This window comes from Polypterus senegalus, chromosome 4, assembly GCF_016835505.1.
Source record: "Polypterus senegalus isolate Bchr_013 chromosome 4, ASM1683550v1, whole genome shotgun sequence".
In the NCBI taxonomy this organism is placed as follows: Eukaryota; Metazoa; Chordata; class Cladistia; order Polypteriformes; family Polypteridae; genus Polypterus; species Polypterus senegalus.
This window is the reverse complement of record NC_053157.1, coordinates 206,856,776-206,872,934: the sequence shown is the minus strand read 5'-3', so window position 1 is coordinate 206,872,934 and position 16,159 is coordinate 206,856,776. Positions and strand designations below refer to the sequence as shown.

General features: G+C 37.8%; 1 protein-coding gene across 1 annotated transcript in view; it reads left to right on the top strand.

The window, feature by feature from the left end:
* The window catches only part of sema4f (sema domain, immunoglobulin domain (Ig), transmembrane domain (TM) and short cytoplasmic domain, (semaphorin) 4F), a 128,686-nt gene that overhangs the window by 92,573 nt on the left and 19,954 nt on the right, over positions 1-16,159 (top strand). The window contains exon 7 of the mRNA XM_039751897.1: positions 14,567-14,718. Coding sequence (XP_039607831.1) covers positions 14,567-14,718 — 152 coding nt within the window. The remainder of the gene's footprint in view (positions 1-14,566; positions 14,719-16,159) is intronic.

Here is a 16,159-nt window from a genome sequence, read left to right as displayed (position 1 = left end):
GTATCAAGGCCTGCAATTGGGTCCTGCAGCTTGGGGGTTGGTGGCAGGATTGGCACTCCAGCCACAGTAAAAAAACTCACACTGTTCCATTGTGGAGCTGAGGTGTCACCCATTGCATTCTGGTGATACCTTAATCTGGTTGATTTGTTGTGTGGTGGTTGTGGCAAGCACATGCTCCCAAAATTTTGAAAGTTTAAGGTGTACATGAATATGATTTGACCATGTTCAGATATGTGAGACTTTAGACATGACTCAGCACAGTTATTAATATTGTAAAATGCTAGAGCAACATTTCACCAGTGCATATATTACTTTACAGAGATAATAGCTTTACATATTTTTGACTCAATTATAGCACAATTGGAGAAGGAAAGTATTTTTTTCAACCAGATATGATTCTTCCATTTCATTCTACAATGTACAGTATTATTCTGAAAATGGTTTGCTACTAAAATGACAGCTGTAAGAAATGATAAACAGTATTTATTAACAGCAGTTTTTCAAAATATTTCTGAGCTAATATTGTTATATCAGTTTTTAACGTCATCTGGAGCACAGAAGATCACAGGCATTTGGTATCAGTTATTTAATAAGCCATTTATGAAGAAAGATTTCTGTGGATTATTTATATCTGTTAATAAATTTATACACTAAGGAAGGTCATGACCCTTAATCTCCAACAAATGACCACTTATGTTTTTGCTTTACTTTTCAAGCATGACAGCATCACCTCTTGTGGAATGTCTGAGAAACATTCTTAACACTTGTTTTCTGATAATGCTATGTTGCAACTTTTTGGAATGCATCGTAAACTCCAAATTCAGGATGAGTGTGCATTTAGATTAGATTAGATTAGATTAGATTAGATATCTATCTACATTAATAAAATGACAAGTGTGTGTGCTTCTGACCAGTTGCTATTGTCATTCCAAAAGATGGTGCATAAAAACATTTTTAGCAATAAAATGCGTTACATTTATTATTTTGACAGATGGTAAATCACAAACATTTGTTATAATGTATTTTACTGCTGCAAAAGTTTGTGATTTGCCATCTTTTGAATGACAGATGTAATTACCATACACATTACAAATGCATTACAATAGATTATGCTCTGCAAATATTAATTACTTAGATTTCAACTTGTCTTACACTGGTTGCACAGCTAGTACATAATGTATATAAAACTCAGGCTTGGGAGTAAAGTCATTAGTCGTCCACAAGAAGACTGCAATGTCTAATGAAGAAAGGTATCAAAACGCATGACAAAAGAGGGATGTAATGGCTAACAAATCCGGTGAACAAAGGTTCCTAAATGAACAACATGATCGAAACAGACCTTTGTGCCCGTTTTACTAAATGGGTATTTCGCTGTGCTACTACTTTATTCATCCCCAAGGAAAAATTCAAAAGCATACCACCGCAAATACATTGTACTTTAGTCGGTATCTTTGTAAGACAATATATTAAAAAATATAATACAATAAATATTATTCTAAAAATGACTGTAGTATATTGAAGTCTGTACTGTCTTCCAATGGCTTCTGGCTGAAGCGAAGGAAGGGACATTGGGGGAGATGCATTGAACTGAATAGTAAGTGACATACGTGTATTAAAATATTCATTTTTGGGTGATTATTCTTTCAAGCCTCACAAACTGCCATCTGTTGGCCAGTTAGTCCATGATCTGGGAGACTGTGGGGGCATCAAGATTTATAGCCCTTAATTTGTTCCCTAGTCTGTGAGACATGATGTTTATTTACAAAAAAAAACCAGTTTCTATTCTTGTCATTTTACTGTTTTCAATTTAATACAGGTCAAAAATGATTTTAAAATCAAATTATTTTACGTAGTGTCCCAACTTTGAGGTTTGTTTATTATAAATATGGATTAGGCACTGGTGAAAACTACAGCCAGCATGGTCATAACTTTTAACCATGTTGCAGAGTGTGGCACCTGTCTAATGAGACAATTATTTGATTTGTTTTTCTGAAATCTGCACTTTGTCACGCAAGTACCCGGGGCCATTGTTCTGATTTTTAAATACATTATGAACCTAGATAGCATTACAGAAACGTGCAGGAATGTAAGTGAGGGGTGACTGTTACAAATGGAGTAGGGTACTTAGATACTTGGAATATTTGTTACAGCAGGTTGAGCTGGTTACTACAAATATCTTAAATGACAAGGATGGATCAATTGGTACATTATCTGTTGTGTAAAGTCATATCTGTCAGAAAATAAGGTTTAACATTGCTTCTCGTGGATAGGACAGCCTACACCTAATGTGGTAGACAGTAGTGTTTTTGCGGACCTTTAGATCCTACCTCGGTGATCTTTTGCAGAAGTTAAGTGAGTAGCAATTGAAGAGCTACCATATATATACTGGGCTAAATAGTCTGTTGTTATGAAGAGTTTTCCCGTGTTCTAATCTAGTGCCCAAACCTAGTGCATGCTGATTTATCTTGGAGAAAAGCTTAATAGGCTTCATTAAAGAAGAAAATATCAAACAGTAACTACAGTATGGAGGAGGTAAGAACATTCCTCAGAAAATGGTGGGTGGACTTGCTCTGCCAATAAGAAATGCCTGTTATAGCCTGGTGAACTAGGAATGGGCAATGTACCCGAAGTGAGAAGAAACACGATAGTGTTTGCTACTTCTGTGTGCTGTTGTGAAATTCCAAACACGGTAATATAAGGTTAAAAGATAGGATCATACCCACAGGGGATAATATAGGAGTGAGTTGGTACTACTGTGTCTTTTTGCTAGCTTTTGTGCTTCACAGTTACATTTTTGTCAATTAAATGTTTGGAATCATTTATTAACAAATTAGAGGTGGTGATGGCAAATTCTGTGTATTATAAACCCAATGCTTAACATCCTCACTTTACAAATGCTGCCTCTAAAATGTCCTACCAGCCCATAGTAGTCAGTATGTTCTTGCGCGGATGTTCTTGGGGAAGCAATTTGAGCTATAAAGAATCACGATGTATGAACAGACTTATCAGGAAAGCCTGCTCCATCACAGGGCGAACTCTGGAGATACTGGAAGCCGTTGTGGAAGAAATTATAGTGGCAAAATTGGATGCCATCATGAAAAATCCCCTCCATCCCCTGCAGGAGGCGCTGTCTTGGAGCACTTTTAGCCACAGGCTCATTCCAACATGATGTGTTCAGAAACGCCACTGGGGGTCTTTTCTGCCCACTGTTATCAGGCAATTCAGTGCTTCATCCCGGTGAACTCTTTAAGTTAATTTTGAAATTTCTGCACAATATCCATCCATCCATCCATTGTCCAACCTGCTATATCCTACACAGGGTCACGGGGGTCTGCTGGAGCCAATCCCAGCCAACACAGTGCGCAAGGTAGGAAACAAACCCCAGGCAGGGCGCCAGCCCACAGCAGGGCACACACACACCAAGCACACACTAGGGACAATTTAGAATCGGCAATGCACCCAACCTGCATGTCTTTGGACTGTGGGAGCAAACCAGAGTACCCGGAGGAAACAGAGAACATGCCAACTCCACGCAGGGAGGACCCGGGAAGTGAACCCAGATCTCCTTACTGCGAGGCAGCAGCACTACCACTGCGACACCATCTGCACAATGTACATTTATTTATTTATCGATTGACTGATTGTATGATTTGTCCCATGAGTCTATATCATTGTTTTTTATGTTATTGCTCCTCTGTGCATCTAAATTTCACACTGGGATTGATAAAGTTTTATGTAATTTAATTCAAATAAACGGAACTAAATTGAATTGAATTGAAGTAACTGCTTGGTAACTTAAGAGGTGGTGTGACGAGGTTTGTTAAATATAATTGGATGATACCATGCATCGTGCGGTACAGAAGCAAACAGTAAAAGCTTGCAGAGAGCACATGTTAGCTGAAACTTTAGTACAGCATCAGACTGTAGGTTTGCAGCGAATTCAGTGCAGACATTCAAGCTAATTTGCAGATTTGTGGGTCTGAGGTCAAAGTAGACTTTAGGTTACCCTCAAAGGAATATTCAGTTAGTTACAAGAAAAAAAAGAGAAAATACAAGGCAAATACAACTTTATGTCATTTTATCTCTTTTTGTTTAATATAGGCATTAGTTTGTGTTTCAGAGAAACATGCCAGGAACTTATTTAGTGGTTTGTTCTTTTTTTTAGCGGTATTGCATGTTTAGTGCATCATTAAAATAAAACAGTGAGAAAAAGCCATCTGTACTAAACCATCACCAGATATAAAGTTAACCATAGACTGTGTCATATCCTGTAAGAAGCATCTGCTTACTTTGTTTTAAAGGCTTTCAAATGGTGTCAAATGTGAATGTTCAGTGAGATAGGAAGGTAAAGGTGGGCTCAAGAATTCTAAGTAGTATACATTAGTCTTGTTTCAGTGTTCACTATATACAACAAAACACACATGCCAATGCCAGGTAGTATGGTGTAGGCCCAAAGGCACAAGACTTGAAACCACAAGGCTGCTCTTTCTCACAATGAGATTCTCAACAAAGTATTCAGCCTGTCTGCGCTTCATCTTTACAAAGTGTCTGGCCCTAGAATTCACCTTAGATAATGGTGTCAGCTTAATACTGTATATAATAATAATGCAACAATGTTTGGGTACATTTAGCTGTAATGGTAGGAAATGCATGACATATCTTATTTAAAGTGAGCTGTAAAAAAGTGAGATTATTTATGGCCCAGGGCAGACAAGATTGGATAAATACAAGAATATGATATCATAAACCCAAATGAGATCACTCCTGTGTAATGTCACCTTTTTAAGCCAACTCAGTCTGCTCCACTGATTTTCTTTCTATTCTCTCCATTGTTCATATTGCATTATTTATCAAGACAGTCGTTAGTGCTTCTCTGCCACAATCCCAGAGTCCTACATTTGAATCCCAGCTGCTGTCTCTGTGAAGTTTGCATGTTCTCTGCACATCTGTGTATATTTTTTCGGAGTAGTCCTGCCTGTTGCTTTCCTCCTAAATTGTAAAGATGTGTACATTAGGTATGAGTTAGCATGTGAGTGTGCATAAATGAGTCATGGAATGGACTGAGTCTCAAAGCTGCCAACCTCATGACCCTGATGGATTGATATAATAATTGACAGCTTTTCATGCATTATTTCTATTGTCCACATTTTACTATAATTCTCATTAGTCTTGACTGTAGTGATTTGCACAAAATCAAAGTGTGTCCTTTCACAAAAAAAAATAATTGCAAAATAAATTTTATTTCTACTGTTCAAACAAGAAGGCTTTTAGTTCCTGCCTCCATGCATTTTCATACATTCATTCTGTATGTATATGCTTGTCATTTAGTATTTAAATAAAGATCTAAAAAAATAATCACCAGAAGTGTGCATATCCTAATCTAGAAATATCATGGTTTCTAGCTAACAGTGTAAGTGACGGCTGGCCATGACGATATTCCTATGGAGAAAACGCAGCAATGTGCATGATGGTGCATTTTAGTGTCTTTATACGCAAATAATGAAGCATGTCCCATTTTAAAACAAGCATGCTGCACTCCTCCACTTGTGATGTGAACTAGAGGCATAAATCGAATTAATTTTACTAGTGTGCTGTGGAATACATGCTTCACACAACTGCAGAATAGAAAACGTAACCACAGGAGTGTGAACAAGACTTTAGGGAGATGTGTTGCTTGTTTTCCACCCCCAAAAACATTTGAAAAAAAGTAAAAAAAAAAACTCTTTTGTGTTTTTAGCATTTTAAAATTGTGAAGTTGTCCGCAAAACAAATTTCAGTGTCCGTTGTGTGAAGCTACATGCAAATCGAAACTTGCTTTTTTCATCCATCACTAATTCAGACCCTTTCTCCTCATGCACTCTAAAACTCGTTAAATAATGACAAAGTCATTGCTTTTTTATATTATGACAGATGGAAAGGGCCCATGCCCGGACGAGACACCCCTTCAGCATATGTCCCGGGGAAGCAAGCATGGGAGACCCAATACCTCCCCCTGGACACTAGTTGGCAACCTCCTTTGGTTGCAGCGGTGACTCAGACTCCCGCAGGGCTTCTTGGGAGTTGGAGTTTGGTGCAGCTCTGTTGGGTTCTGCAGGTGCCACCAGGTGGTGCTGCAGCAGGAGCTGCTGGGCACTTCTTGGCAGTAGTTTCACCATACTCAAAGTGCAGCCAGTTGTCGGCAATGAAGCACCTAGAGCACTTACGGGTGCCTAATAAAAGGAGCCAGCGACCACCACTCAGGGGCCAGAGTTGGGAGGAATAGGACAAAGCTGCCTAGGAGGAGTGGAGGATAACACTTTAGTTTATTGGTGTTTTGGTGTGTGCTGTGCTTGGGGCTGTGTACTGCCTGTGGGACAGTGGGAAGACATGCGCCCACAGGTGAAAAAAATAAATAGTTGTTTTATTTTATGTTTGCCTCCGTGTCCAGTCTGTGTCGGGCCGGCGTCTATATAGCGCCTTTTCACAATATACTGGAATATATAAAAGAGTAGCAGAGATGGGTTTGAGTCATTGAGCACTGAAGTCAATGACGTTCACTACAAATTGCGAATAACAACTTGAAAGACTGTTCTTTCTTTTGTGACATGTCTTTCCACCTAACGCCCAGAAGTTCGTGCCCTTTGAAAACCTCACTGCCCACAATGGCCCATGGCAGACTTTTAACCCTTGGTTATAACTGGTCACATGCAAATCTTAATGGAAGAACATGTTACATTTTTTTTTGTATGACAACCTGTGGATAGTGTCGATAAATGAGTTTCTAAAAGTGTTGTTTTCCTTATTTCTTTTCCATAGTGATGCCACTGTTAATGTGCCTTAATTTAACTGCATTACTTTTTATCCCTGCGATCCTATTGGGCTACATTTTATACCCAATATGCACACACATCAGCACTTTGGTTCCTTGCCCAGTTTTTATACATTCTGCCTCTTTAGCTTAGGCAGCTACAGTAATTCTCTGATGCTGCCCTTTATTTTTCCTTTCTCATCTGCATTTTGTAGTGACCATTATGGTAGCAACAGTTCATGAACGGCAGATGAGTTTGTTCCTTTTATCATTAGCTGCAGCTTTTTCTGAGGGATTCCCCATTCGGCTGGCAGACTGAATCCCTCCAGAAGGCCTGCTCCCAAGGGAGATGTTCAGCAGATTCCCTAAATATCTTAAATGGACTTATTTTAATCGAGTGGTAAAGTGGCTGCACTTTACTGTTCCTTCTGATTGCTGAGCTCCACAAAATATCATAGAGTGCAACTCAGACAGTGAGCTGGCAGGTGTACAGGGAGAACAGCTTTTGTTTATTTATTGTGAATTTGTATTTTCCACAGATTTCATTCATTCTGAATCCTTGTATGCTGAATATTATGTTGCTACGGTATTCAATCACAGACACAGTTCCTTCTTTCAGCTCCCGTGCCTAACCTTTTGATAGTGGAGATTTTAGTGTGCAATTTTATGCAATTTTATCTGCTAGATAGATAGACAGACAAAGAGAGAGAGAGAGAGAGACAGAAAAAGAGAGATAGAGATCGATCTATCTATCTATCTATCTATCTATCTATCTATCTATCTATCTATCTATCTATCTATCTATCTATCTATCTATCTATCTATCTATCTATCTATCTATCTATCTAAGTTTTTATAGCATTGCTGTAGACCAGCAGTTGTTAACCTTTTTGGCATGTGGACCTGCAGAAATCTTTGCAGGTACTGGGGAGGTGAATAGTACAGTATAATAAACTTTATTTACTCTGTATTATGCTTTGTGCAACCACTGCCTGAAGTGGCAATACAAAAGTGATAGTACTTTCTTTTTAAACTTCTTAATAGAGCAAAGATTCTACCATCCAGATTTACTAACCTCATATCAGAGAGTGTTGGGTCCTCCTGGGAGTTTCGAGCATAAAGACGTTATACAATTCGATTGGAGAGCCTTCCCCCTTGGAATTTACAGCGTTCAGATTAAGTGGACACCTTATACACAGAACAGAACATGGTGCAATGTTTTGCTCGAAATCTTATCTAAAAAATTAGAAGGGTTCACACTGGTTAAAAAGCATGACCTGAGAATTTACTGATTTTTCTGGACCAGCAAAATATTCTATGGATCGGTGCCAGTCCACCAATTTGTGTTTGGTAAATGCTGCTATAAGAAAATCAGGGCATGCGTTTCTAACCACTTCTATTTCTTTTTGCTTATTTTGCAGTTTTTTTTTTTATTTAGTAAAGCAGTGATAATTTCTGTCTTTTGTTATACCTTTCATAACCTTTCATAATAATCTGATGTCCAGCATCCAGTGTAACAGAACCTTGTTTAGATAAATTGCCATCTTTAGTTTTATATACAGTAATCCAATGTTAGACACTGCAAAAGATATGTGTCAAAGCATGTAATTAAATTACAAGATCAAAATGACATTCCATATGGAAAAAACACTTAGCTGATTACTTGTGGATCAGTAACATTTGCAGAATTTTAGTCATTTTTGGAGCTTTGGTCATAGTATCACATAATAAAAAAAAATGTGCAATTATTTTTAATGGGCTATGAGCAGAAGTCATTACAGTTCAGCCTTTGTTTCTAGTGGTCTTGAAAGGAAGATTGGGTATAATGCATGATGTGTACGCTGAAAAGATCACACATGCCTCACTCTGTTAAGGGGAAAAGGAAAAATATAAATTTTAGCCAATATGATTGTTGACAATGTGACTTAAAAACTTGTTCAGAATGAATTACAGTGCTGATGTATGTAACAACATTTGCAAGAAAAGATCTCTTACTGAAAGGAAGAAGACTGGAGCCTCCAAATGGGAACAGTGTGGTGTTAACTGTTCAGCGCTGTGTGTGTACAAATTTACATTTACATTTAAATTTATTTGCTTAGCAGACACTTTTATCCAAAGCAACTTACAAAAGATTTAAACAATTGAGTAACATTAGGCTAGGGCCTGTTAGTTTAGCAAGTGTAACAGGATTGGTAACAAAAGTTGATTGCCACAATTGAAAAGATGTAATAACTTGTACATTTACAATCATAGAGTGTAAAATATCACAGAGCAAAGGTTTTTTTTTTTCATCAATTTGACAGATATTCACAGAACAGATGGGTTTTCAATTGCCTCTTAAATATATTGAGGGATTCACCAGTATGGAATGAATTTGGGCAGCTGTTCCACCAACTAGGAACTACACAGGAAAAGATTACAGATTGAGACTTGATACCACATGGAGGTGGCATCATTAGATGCTTTTCTCTAGTAGAACTGCCTCGCCAATGTCTCCATATACACAGGTGCTGACCCACTGATTACTCTGTAGACAAGCATCAGGGATTTAAACTTAATGTGTGCTGCTACAGGGACCTGCAGAGAAAAGTGACATGTGCCCATCTCGACTGGTTAAATGCAAGATGGGGCACTGCATTCTGGACCATCTGTAGTGGATTGATAGCACATGTGGGTACTCCTGCCAGAAGTGAGTTGCAGCAGTTCAACAACAATAACATTTATTTATATAGCACATTTTCATACAAAAAATGTAGCTCAAAGTGCTTTACAAAATGAAGAATAGAAAAATAGAAGACACAATAAAAAAATAAACATAAGTCAACATTAATTAACATAGAATAAGTAAGGTCCGATGGCCAGGGTGGACAGAAAAAACAAAAAAAACTCCAGAGGCTGGAGAAAAAAAAATTAAATCTGTAGGGATTCCAGACCATGAGACCGCCCAGTCCCCTCAGACATGCATGACAAGACCAACGCTCGGAGCAGAAGTTGTGCTGCATACTCTGTCAAATAAGACCTGATCTTGCAGATGTTGTACAGCGTGAACCTGCATGAACGAGAAACAGTTGAGATGTGGTCAGAAAAAAGATAGCTGCTCATCAGTCGCCACCCCAAGGTTCCATACTGACTTGGCAGGTGTTAGCAAGAGTGAGCCAAGCTGTACAGAGATGAGGGGATAAGCAAACAGGCTGGCCGGGATCACATAAAGCTTGGTTTTTGCCAGGCTGAGCTGTAGACATCCACAAATGACAGAATTTTTAAAAACAGCACATTGTACAAGTGTCACCTGATTCTTTTAATGGTGACCTGATGTTTAAATTAGATACGGTACAGTGTTTTTGTAGACAGAGTGATATCAGATTTTACGTCCAGTGCCAGCAAAAGAAATAAACACATGTATGCCAAAGCATTTGTAATTGCAACAGTTTTCTGACAAAAGTACAGGGGTATGTAATGTTTTCTGTAAAATGTTAAAGTACTTTTAAACAAGAAAGGATTTTTTTTAAGTTGTGCTTTTTGTCATTTATTTCATAATAGTAGCAGTAGTAGTGTAAATAAAATGTACTAGTTGTACTCAGTCATTGTTGCGTGCATTTTTCCTGCATGCTTTTGTCATGCCACTGTGTTAATAGTAGTTTTTATAACAGAGTACAGTACATTATAATTCTTTCTTGTATTTCTGACAAACATGGAACATGTTTCCACTCTCTTCTACCATGATAAACAAGGATGTATTCAAATAAGTAATTTTATTTCACAAAAACACAAATATATATATATATATATATATATATATATATATATATATATATATATATATATATATATATATATATATATATTAGGGGTGCAACGATACACAAAATTTACGGTTCGGTTCGGTACTTTGGTGTCACGGTTCGATATTTTTCGATACAAAAAATTTTCATGCCTTTTTAATTTGTAATTTATTAAAATTATATATATTTCTTTTAACTCAAAAATACAGTTTTTAAATTAAATGTTGCTGAAAAACAAAATAATAAAAAATAAAAGAGTTTGGAAACGAGTTTATTACAGAGAAAGGTCCCTTTCAAAATAAAAGCTATGCTATACCCTTCTTCTGGGGTATATTCTCAGGAGCATATTGAACATATCATGTCCCCATAAAATGAACCACTCTCTGATGGACCTCCCTCACACTCATCTTCTGGAGTGCTAGCACTTAGCTGCATATACAACAAAAACAACTTAAATAAAAATATGTATTGCACAGAAATGCCTTCCTAAATATATTTTGAAACATTTGAAATGTTCTAAAATTAAGGTATCAACCACATACAGTTCTGCATTATTTGGGGATCCCTGACTGTATTTTCTATACTTGGTAGAATATAAAACAAACACACCCAATGGTACATGCTTCCTCAGTTTGTTTGCCCAGTTGATTTCATACAAGGGACGCTATTGGCGGATGGCTTAGAAGCTACCTAATCAGAGCACGTATTACATATTAACTAAAACTCCTCAATGCTATAAGATATGACTCCGGCGCGGTGCTCGATTGTTTGCTTGTCTCTGCCTCTATCTCACCCTCTCTGACATTCTCTGCGCCTGACGGAGGGGTGTGTGCTGAGTGTTGTTTGCACAGAAGCTTTTGCCTAGTGGATACGGACGCTCCTCTAAGAAATGCCGCTTTATCGAGGTGCGTCCAAAAGCTCACTTATTGATTTTTTGATTGTTTGCTTTAATCTCGCTCTCTCTCTGACGTTCTCTGCGCTTGACGGAGGAGATGTGAGCAGAGGGGCTTTTTGCACAGAGGCTGTTTGCTTAGAAGATAGGGACGCTCCTGTAAAAATGCTGAAAGGCTACCTTCGCATTGATCCCTTCATTGCCGCTGCTTTATCGCGGTGCTTGCATACTTAAAAGCGCAACAGCCCTATTGATTTTTCATTGTTTACTTTACTATCTCTCTGACATTCTCCGCCTTTACGCACTTTGAAGAGGAAGATATGTTTGCATTCTTTTAATTGTGAGAAAGAACTGTCATCTCTGTCTTGTCATGGAGCACAGTTTAAACTTTTGACTAAAGGGTGTTATTTCATGTCTAGATGGCTCTAATAATGTTAAAAAACGTATTTAGAAGGTCGTAAACAGGTTTTCTATGCTCTAACTGCGAAAATATTAGATTTATAAATAAAGAATCCTACTTCGTGGAAATTCATTTATCTGTCTGGAGCGGATTAACGCGATAAACAAGGGTTTACTGTATAACTGTGCGGAGAATATTTATAAACAGTGTGGGAGAGTTTCTAAGGGCTTAAAATATATAAAAATAATCATACAAACATATGGTTTCTACTTTGGATTTTCACCTATCGCTGGGGTTCTGGAAGCATAACCCCGCGATCGAGGAGGGATTACTGTATATAATTTTGTATCGTTCAATACATATGCGTACCGAACCGAAAGCACTGTATCGAACGGTTCAATATCGATACATGTATTGTTGCACCCTTAATATATATATATATATATATATATATATATATACATATATATATATATATACATATATATATATATATATATATATATATATATATATATATATATATATATATATATATATATATATATATATATATATATATATATATATATATATATATATATATATATATATATATATACTCTTTACCCGTCTCCAGATATGTTCCAAGTTCGTGAAGTATTATGAGGGGAAAAAAATAAAAACACAGAAAAACAGTAGTAATGTTTTAGTGTTTCAGCCATAGCTATTGTATAGGGTGGTCCAGATCTAATTATGCAATTTTCATTACGCTATAACTTATAAACTAAGTTCATTACATGGAAAATCACCCAAAAAATCCGTACCATCGAGAAGTGTGTGAACTGACGACATGAAGAATCGTCTTTGTGCTGAACTGGAATCATCCCCACATAAATCAAAGTCATCCACATGATCTGGACCTGCATAATTAGATCTGGACCACCCTGTATGCTGAAGAATGAAAATAATTGTACAATTTTAGCAAAGCCTTCACATAATGACATACAGTATACACAAATGAAGAGTGTGGTGACTTTTGTTTTGTTTTTAAACATTTTGCATTCATTATAGGTTGAATAATACTATTTAAAGTTAGAAGAAAGAATTCATAGAGTACGTTCCTTTTAAAACAAGTTCTTCAACGAGAAAAAGGGAGCAGATTGTGAAGTTGGTTAAAAGTAAATGTGGCACTTAGTGGGGAGATCAATAGATGTATGGATGTGTGCATTTACTACACTGTCTGTCAATGTCTATTAAATATATTTATGCACATGTGGGAATACACATTATGACCGACAGACACACCAGAGAACAGCAGGAGAAATCAGTGGGGTAACAACCTGGCAGCCACATTTAATGAGCAAACTGAAAAAAGCAAAAAGGGTGCACTGCAGCACAATGAAAAAGTCAGCTGACTAAAACATCAGCCCACACAGAGTTTTATTCTTTCTTGGATCTCGCATGGAAGCTCGTTCAGTCTCGACTCCTTGAGATTGGTGATAAGCAACATTCCCAGGCCATCCAGTTTTATAGCGTCCTGAATGGAAGGTGCAGGGTCAGCTCTCGGCATCATGGGATCCTTCCCAGGACTGTGAGTGAAAGAGAAGATACTGGTAGCGACAGCACCCCCTGTTGTACCAGAGTGGTATCGTTTAGCTCAGTCAGGTCACCTGGTTGGTCATGCACATCAACATACACGCTAAATGTAAAATAATGACTTGCTTGTAAGTCTGCGCTTATAATACTTCATGTTCCCCCTTTCTCCTGGTCAGGATTGTGTGAGCCTGTAAGTGTTAACAGGCTCATGGAGGGAAACAGCTGTAGACTTGACGCCAGTTCTTCACAGTGTATGCCTACACTTAAATCTCTTCAATTCTATTAATTGCTTTACTGGAAAGCAGTTATTTTTTTTTATATAATGTGTATTAACATTGCATATGCATGTGTATAGGTGACCAGTTATGCATATTTGTGTATTGTTATGAAAAAAATTGTCCATTCACCAAAAATAACTTTGTTTTTCCATCCAGAACATCTGTGTGATAAATTAGGCTCTGGGAGAGTTTGCTTTCCATGTGAGCCACTGGGGTAGAGCGGTGGGAGGTCTTTGTTATTCCCCTGCTGTCCTCTACTTCAGTGTTTTGGTGCACATTGAAGTTTCCTCATTAGGTTAGCCTGCTAATTTACATCAGCTGTCTGCTGTAATTAGTCCCGGTGCTGCGCCTTGCGTCATTTTTGTTCCACTGTATTACTGTCTAAGCCACCATTATACCGAACCAAGCTATGCTGTCTTTGAAGTAAAGAATTGACTTTCATTTAAAGTGCATGTAATATTTAAGCAGTGAGGCTAACAAAACAATTTGTTAAACATTTTTTTTTTTCTTCTTTGTATTCTCAAGTTGTCTTTATTGGAGCAACATATGAAATATTTTATTGTAATGTTAATTTATGGCAGTGTTTATTATAATAGATATGCTTAAAATAAACTGGTTTGACTAATTAAGCTATCCTTTCCCAGAATGATTGTCCCTTCTACTTTGACTCCTGAAAGTGCATGCGTGGTTACCAGTAGCTGCATTTAACATATTTATCCTGTGTCCAGATGATGTAAAGCCAGCACTATTTTATTTATTTAATTACTTTTAATGAGTCTCTTCGACAGTCTAATCACAGACCATGGTCACCTTTCCTAACATCCCACCTTTCTCCACTCCTTTCCATAGAGCCAGAGTTCGTGAGTTCTGCTTTTGTGCCAGAGAGCAAGAACAGCAACACTGGTGATGATGACAAGGTCTATTTCTTTTTGACGGAGACCGCCAGAGAATACGAGTTTTATGCTAAAGTGAGAATTCCCCGTGTGGCTCGAGTTTGCAAAGTGAGTTGTCATTTTTGTATTGTAAGTCAACATTGCCCCTAAATGGCTTGGAATGCTGTATAGCTGTCTGGTTTGTTGGTTTGTGTTTGCCTCACATTTAATGATGATTTATCCATCCACCCACTGCTACTCACTCATCATCTTTTCTGTGCCTTTCTTTTTTTGACAGGCTGTTAGTAGCCCTTGTTGAGTTCTGAATTTCTAAAAGTGTCATTTGATTTTAAGGAGAATTCATTGCCATTGCTCTGTAAGCATTTAGCAGTGCTTTGAAGATGACATGGAAAGGGTGTCAGTCTGTCAGTCATTATCCAACCCGCTATATCCTAACACAGGGTCACGGGGGTCTGCTACAACAACAACAACAACATTTATTTATATAGCACATTTTCATTCAAATGATGTAGCTCAAAGTGCTTTACATGATGAAGAAAAGAGAAATAAAAGACAAAGTAAGAATTAGAATAAGACAACACTAATTAACATAGAATAAGAGTACGGTCCGATGGTCAGGGAGGACAAAAAAAAAACTCCAGACGGCTGGAGAGAAAAAATAAAATCTGCAAGGGGTTCCAGGCCACGAGACCGCCCAGACCCTTCTGGGCATTCTACCTAACATAAATGAAACAGTCCTCTTTGTATTTAGGGTTCTCATGGAAGGACTTGATGATGGTGGCCATGTAGACTTCTGGCTTTTAATCCATCAATGTAGGAACATCACGGTACTTTGATTAGGTGGTGATGGCACAGATCGCCACCACAGAAAACCGGGAAAAGAAACAGAAGAGAGAGTAGGGGTTAATACGGATTTTAGAGCCATCATGAATAGATATGATAATGAATTGAATATACAGAGTATCAGGATTAAATGAAGGTGAAGTTATCAGAAAGCCATGTTAAAGTAATGTGTTTTCAAGCAGTTTTGCTGCAGCCAATCCCAGCCAGCACACGGAGCAAGGCAGGAACAAACCTCGGGCAGGGCGCAAGCCCACCGCAGGGCACACACACACACACACACACACACACACTAGGGACAATTTAGAATCACCAATACTCCTAACCTGCATGTCTTTGGACTGTGGGAGGAAACCCATGCAGACACGGGGAGAACATGCAAACTCCACACAGGGAGGGCCTGGGAAGTGAACCCAGGTCTCCTTACTGCGAGGCCGCACCGCTACCCACTGCACCACCGTGCTGTCCGGAAAGGGTATAAGAATGAAAAAAAAAAGCTGTGACCAAGAAGAACATCTTTTCATAAATAAAGAGCATATTACTGGTGATTTTACTTTATAGGCAACAGAGATAAGAACACAAATAGTGAAATCATATTCATAAACAAGGCAAACTTCTTATATAGGGTAAAAACTAGAAACACTCTTAACTAAAATGATTTGCTTTTATTTTTGTAAGTTGAGATAGTACTTCCTTTTTAGTTTTATTT